The sequence below is a fragment of the Phacochoerus africanus genome, chromosome 7 (assembly GCF_016906955.1).
Source record: "Phacochoerus africanus isolate WHEZ1 chromosome 7, ROS_Pafr_v1, whole genome shotgun sequence".
NCBI lineage: Eukaryota > Metazoa > Chordata > Mammalia > Artiodactyla > Suidae > Phacochoerus > Phacochoerus africanus.
The window spans coordinates 26,657,769-26,664,038 of NC_062550.1; the positions used below are offsets into that span (position 1 = coordinate 26,657,769).

A 6,270-nucleotide genomic window follows, 5' to 3' on the forward strand; every position below is an offset into this window, starting at 1 on the left:
CCCTTGTTTCTCCTGTTCCGTGGAACGTGTCTCCATTTTTCCCCTTCTCCAGTCTTATTATCCTGTATGCCCCTGACTGTTGAGGTGGGATTAAAAAGTACCATGGGCTCTACCCTCTTAATAATAGAGGAGGGGAATGTACTCCATTCTGTGTGCTCCCTTCTGTTCCTCCCCTCCTCTCAGTGTCCTCCTTGGTCTCTGTATCCCAGGTGCAAGCCCAGCCAAGGAGGACAGTAAGGAATCAGATTTCTGGAAGATGCTTCATGAGCCAGAAGAACAGGCCCCAGAAGGGGAGGAGGCACAGGCTGAGGTGAGAGCCAGCTTCCTAGCCGTTTCTCTGATGAGGCTGAACCTGGGCTTTGGGTTGGAGGGCCGCTCGCGCTGAGGTCATTACGAGATGACCTCCATCTACCCAGGATGCAAGGATATACCCAGAGTCATTGCCTTAAGAGTATGGTTGGCATACAGAAGCCTGTGTACTTGACTCTGCCCTTTTCCCACCAGGAGCAGGAGCCAAATCTTGAGGCTGCAGATCCAGTGCCAGGCTCTCCCGATGGTGAGTGAACCCTCCACGGCTCCTTTACCGCTTGAATGTCTTTTCAGGTGGGTGCGGGTGGGATGAGGATAGAGCTAAACACTGGGAGGGAGGATGGGCAGCCAGGCCAGCAGCAGAGGCATTTTGATAGGAGTTAGTGCTCTTTCTAGACAACAGTTCTATTCTCGGGAGGTAGCAGAACACAGTGGTTCCACCACTTGCTGACTTCAGCATCTCAGTTTCTTTACCCATAACATGTGGGTGATAACCCCTACCTTAGGGAGTTATTGTGGGATTAAATAAAAATGAATCTAGTTCACAGTACAATGCCAGGAACAGAGTAGAGAAATAGTTGTATGTTTGTGGAAAGGGGAGAACAGGATCCAGGGAAGAGGAGCCCTTGGCTCCAGAATCTCTTCTGTAGACCTAAACACTGCAGTGATTGCCAGGAGGGCCTCAGCGGTGCATCAAAGAGCAGAGGATTCGGCAGCTTGTTAGCCTCCTTCTGTCTCTCACCTGTGAGGCCCCCTTAGGCCACCTAATTGCTTTCTGGAGGGGTATGTTGGTCCCTATTGCAAGGACAAGGCGGGTAGTTCCTGGAGGCAGGGACCATGTCCTTCCTTGGCCTCCTCAACTCCTCTCCTTAGGAAGTCGAAATAGAATTTAAGACACAATTAGTCCATTCCTCTTCTTTCATCTCAGATTTTCAGAACAATGTGCAGGTCAAAGTCATTCGGAGTCCCGCAGACTTGATTCAGTTGATAGAGGAGCTGAAGGGTGGAACAAGAAAGGTATGGGCCCTGCTCCAGGGAGGGGTAGAACCTTGCTCCCTGCTGGGAGCATTCGGAAACCCGCCCCTGCCAGGGCCCGGAGAGAGCTGCCTCCGGCGTCCCTGGCGACCACATCCCAGCCCGTTTATCTGCCCCCAACCAGGTGTCTCTACAGAAACCCCAACCACCCACTGTCTGCCTCTCTCTCCCAATCCCCACCCACCCAGGGGAAGCCAGATGCAGGCCAAGAGCAGCCCGCAGACGGTGCCACAGAAGCCCCTCCCAGGGAACCAGAGGTGAAAGAAAAGAGTGACCCAGAACATCAGAACGAGGTGGAAGAGGAGGAGGACGATGAGGATGAAGACGATGAGGATGAACGGCAGTTGCTGGGGGAATTTGAGAAGGAACTGGAAGGGATACTGCTCCCATCAGACCGAGACCGGCTGCGTGCCGAGGTGAAGGCTGGCATGGAGCGGGAGCTGGAGAACATCATCCAGGAGGTAAGCTCTGCTCTTCCTCCTGCAGCTTCGGCTGCTGCCCACACTTATGGATGGCACAGGCCCAGGGGCCAGAAGAGAACAAAGAGCAGCACCTCAGCTGCCTGGGGCACAGGACAGGGTGCCCCGAACTGCTAGTTGTTTACTTAAACGGGAGGGATGGTGGGGAAGGGGATCAGAGAGAAGGGTGAGGCTTAGTTACCCTCCTATAGAGCACAGACCACCCCTCTCACTCCCCAGACTCTTGACTTTCCACTCCCACCTTGGGTCTCCCAGACAGAGAAAGAGCTGGACCCAGATGGGCTGAAGAAGGAGTCGGAGCGTGATCGGGCTATACTGGCCTTGACATCCACTCTCGACAAACTCATCAAAAGGCTAGAGGAAAAACAGAATCCAGAGCTGTTGAAGAAGCACCGGAAAAGGAGGGTTATCCCCCAAAAGCCTCCCCCGTCTCCCCAGCCATCAGGTGAGAGCTGTCAGGCAGAAAGGAATGGCCAAGTCCATCATCTGTAGCCCTTCTGAGAATGCTCACTTTTTCTGGAACACTGTCCTCACGCTTGCCTTCTTCCCAACACCTCCATCCTTTTGCCTGGTGACCTCCTGGTCATCCTTTTGGGAAGCAGCTTTTAGTGTCTGACTGGCGCACTTGCCTGGCTCTTTCTCAGCCTGCTCCTGTAAACCCAGTGCCTAGCACTTTGCTCCCACCTTGTGGGTGATCGGTAGATATTTACTGAATGACAGTGGGCCTGTGCGCCGAAGACCTCACATCTGTGATGGATGCTGCCTATCAGTAGTTAGAAGGGCACGCGGAGTGCCCCAGCTGGCATGGTGTGAATGGGCAGCCCAGCTGCTCATAAGTCAGCTGCATGGCAGACTTGAACTTCCCTTCCTCTTGTACCTCTTGTGTCCCTCCATGAGTCCTATGGGTGCAGAGATCCATAGGAGTAGGTCTATGGAAATGTCCTAGTTCCAAACCATCTGTCCTGCTATGTCTATTATAAACATTGAAATGTCTTTCAATTCCCAACATGTGGGGTGCCAAACCACAGTTCTCCCACCTGCTTCTTAAAACTTCTTTGTAGGCCCAGGTGGCCCGATTTTTGCATCAGAAGACACGGTCATTTTCCTGTAGGTGATGGGCAGACTTATTGGGTCCAGAGGAAAGAAGGGAGACTGCAGCTGGTGGAGGGAGCTTTACCGGCTGGATTGGGGTGGAGGGTGATGGATACTCATTTATCTTGAGCGCTGGCTCCTCTTAAGTGTTTGGGATGGAATAACTGCCAAAAGCAACTGATGGCTTAGGAAGAGGTGACCATCATAGCCCCTAACCCTGGAGTCACAGCTCTGCTTTGTGTCTCCCTGCGTGTCTCCCCCTCTAAGAGGAGGATCCTGAACACAGAGTCCAGGTCCGGATCATCAAGCTCCGTCACGGAGGCCCCAATCGGGATCTGACTGTCCTCCAGATGAAACCAGAAAACCCACAGCTGAAACAAATCGAGGGGCTGGTGAAAGAGCTGCTGGAGAGGGAGGGACTCACAGCTGAAGGTGGGCCCTGGAGGGCGGGCTGGATTCAGAGCTGTTGGAAGGGCTTGCTGCCAGAAGTGGAGGGGCTGGGGACCTGGGGGCAAAGAACCTGCACTGAAGCTCCCCACCCTTCCTCTCCTCTCACTGCCCATTCTGCTCCTTTCCAGGGAAAATTGAGATCAAAATTGTCCAACCAGGGATGGAAGGGACTGAAGAGGATGCACGTTGGCTGACTGATGAAGACACAAAACACCTCAAGGAGATTTTCTTCAATATCTTGGTGAGAGGCGTCCCGGACTCCAGCCTTCCCTCTCCCCCAGCAGGCTGGTCTGGGGTCCAGCAGGCACCTCCCAGCCTCACCACTGGCTGAGCCTAAGTTTCCTCAAACATAAGAAGCGGTGTTGGTTCTGGGCATTGGGTCCTCAGCAAGAGCCCCACAAGGGGCTGGGTGGGTGGGTGTGTAGGTGTGTGTTTGTGTGCCTGTGTGTGTGTGTCTGCCTGCTCCTGCCTTCCTCACGCCTGCCGGCCCAGGATCCTCCAGCACCCAGTGGCTCCCTCGGCTCCCGCTCACCCTCACACCCTCCTACCAGGTGCAGGGAGCTGAAGAGGTGCAGAAAGAGCGGCAGCGGCAGAAGAAGCTGGAGAGCAATTACCGCCGGGTGTGGGGCTCCCGTGACGGGGAGGGCACGGGGGACCTGGACGAATTTGACTTCTGAGACCGCCACTGTCGGCTCGCCAAGGATTCCAGAGTCTTCCTAGACTGGCCCTGCCTCCTCCCCTCACCCCTACTCCCCAGGGCCCTGAAGGCAAAATAGCAGAGGAGAGCTAAGCTGTGAAGCTGTGCCTTCGAGGCCCACCTGGGGATGTGAGGGACCCCGGGAGGAGTGCTGCTGCTGCTGCTGCTGCTGCTGCTGAGAGCCGTCCTCAAGACCTCCCAGGCCTGTGAGAGCTGCTCTCCCAGGCTTCTCCCCCCCACTCACTTCCTTTTCCTCCCCGGCTTCCCCTGTTGCCATTCTCCAACTTAGGGGTTCATTTCCCCCCTTACTGAGAGCGTGGCGAGATCTTTTGAGTGAGTAGAGCAGGGGGAGCAAGAAGCGTGGGGGCAGATCAGCAGGCCCTGAGAGGCCGGCCCCCACCCCTGCCCCACTATTGTCACCTTCCCCTCTTTCCCCAGATTGGCTAGGGATGTCTTGCCCTTGCCCTTTCCACACTGTTCCCTACAATCTGTGCTTCTGAGTTGAGGCACTTCCCCTCTGTTGCTAAGAAAATGGAAAGAAAGTTGCCCATCACCACCTCTGACACAATCCTGTGAGAAGGATGGGCTACAGCCCCACTCACCATGTTCTTGAACAATCAGGTTTCTAAATAAAGAACTGGACCATCAAATCATCAATCCCTTTTTTCTTTGGGGGAGGTAGGTGGGGTAGAGGCCAGGGAGGGAGGAGACTTGATGGTCTCAGGATGGAGGGCACACTCTCTGATCCACAGGCTCCACAGTCCAGACATAGCAGTGGGGCTGGCGTACGCAGGAGGAGACCAGCACAGCAGAACACAGCCCAGACTGAAACACCTCCAGTGCTGGTGTCCCTTCTTTTCCTCATCTGTCCACTTCTGTTCTTCTCTTCTACCCCATTATAGCCCAAAAGCCACAAGGTATATATGTGGAGTTACCCCACCACAGGGATCATCCTGCTGACATCATGCTGCAGACTCCATCCCCACACCCGCCAGCCATACCACTTCATTTCCCAGAAAAGACCTCTACTTTTCGTCATGCCCAGAGAGAGAGCTGCTACCCACACAGGCCAACCTCCTAGTATGCCAGTGGCGGTAGGTGGCCCTGAGTAGGTGTCTCCATCTCTTCCTCACTACAAATCTGGGTCCCCCACCTCTCCCATTTTCTCCTCTTGCTCTGCATTTCTTAGGTTTGCAGCATTTCTGCTGAAGACTCCACTGACTCACAAGATCAGTTATAGAGGACAATGAACTTCCAGTCTCCAAAAGTGGAAGGGAGAATTCACCTGTCACTGAAGAAGCTGTATGAAGCTAAAATAGATAATTGTACTGGCCTCAGGTAGTTTTGAGGATTGAATGAAATACAGTGTGTGTCACTCTCTTAGCACAGTATCTGGTCCACAGGAAGTGCTCAATAGCATAACAACCCAGCTGCTGAGTTCTGAGGAAACTAGATGGTACTTGGAGGCAGGAGTTGTAGAAGGAGGGAGTTCCCATCATGGCTTAGCAGAAACAAGTCTGACTAGTATCCATGAGGACACAGGTTCAATCCCTAGCCTTGCGCAGTGGGTTAAGGATCCAGTGATACCACGAGCTGTGGTGTAGATTGCAGATGCGGCTCAGATCCTGTGTGGCTGTGGCTGTGGCATAGGCTGGCAGCTGTAGCTCTGATTTGACCCCTAGCCTGGGAACCTCCATATGCTGTGGGTGGAGCCCTACAAAGATGATAGATAGATAGATAGATAGATAGATAGATAGATAGATAGATAGATGTATAAGGAATCCCAAAAGCTGATCAGAAGCTACAGTATAATCTTTTAGAATGAGAAGGTGGGAAGAGGCTGGGGCAGGAGGGTTACCTTTGATTTGATAGGAGTAGAGTTAATATCATCGGAAAATAGAGTTCTACAGATAGACTTAATTGATACCTTAAAAACCCAGAATACACATTCAAGTGCACATGGAACATTCTCTAGGATAGGCACATACTAGGACACAAAACAAGCCTCAACAAATTTAATAGAAATTTCAGGCTTTTTTTTTTTTTTTTTTTAATGGCTGCACCTGTGACGTATGGAAGTTCCCAGGCTAGGGGTTGAATTAGAGCTACAGCCACTGGCCCACACCACAGCAATGCAGGATCCGAGCTGCATCTGCAACCTACACCACCGTTCATGGCAACCCTGGATCCTTAACCCACTGAGCAAGG

The 6,270-nt window shown here is 53.0% G+C and overlaps 1 protein-coding gene across 4 annotated transcripts in view; it reads left to right on the forward strand.

Moving 5' to 3' along the window:
- Positions 1-4,712, forward strand: part of OS9 (OS9 endoplasmic reticulum lectin) — a 47,456-nt gene extending 42,744 nt beyond the window's left edge. For 2 of the 4 annotated variants that reach the window (XM_047787045.1, XM_047787046.1), the window contains exons 8-15: positions 210-310; positions 505-556; positions 1,238-1,326; positions 1,533-1,805; positions 2,079-2,268; positions 3,183-3,347; positions 3,494-3,606; positions 3,917-4,712. In XM_047787045.1, coding sequence (XP_047643001.1) covers positions 210-310; positions 505-556; positions 1,238-1,326; positions 1,533-1,805; positions 2,079-2,268; positions 3,183-3,347; positions 3,494-3,606; positions 3,917-4,042 — 1,109 coding nt within the window. In that variant the 3' untranslated portion in view covers positions 4,043-4,712. The remainder of the gene's footprint in view (positions 1-209; positions 311-504; positions 557-1,237; positions 1,327-1,532; positions 1,806-2,078; positions 2,269-3,182; positions 3,348-3,493; positions 3,607-3,916) is intronic. The other 2 variants (XM_047787048.1, XM_047787047.1) reach the window with 1 other exon arrangement.
- Positions 4,713-6,270: the final 1,558 nt, after the last annotated feature.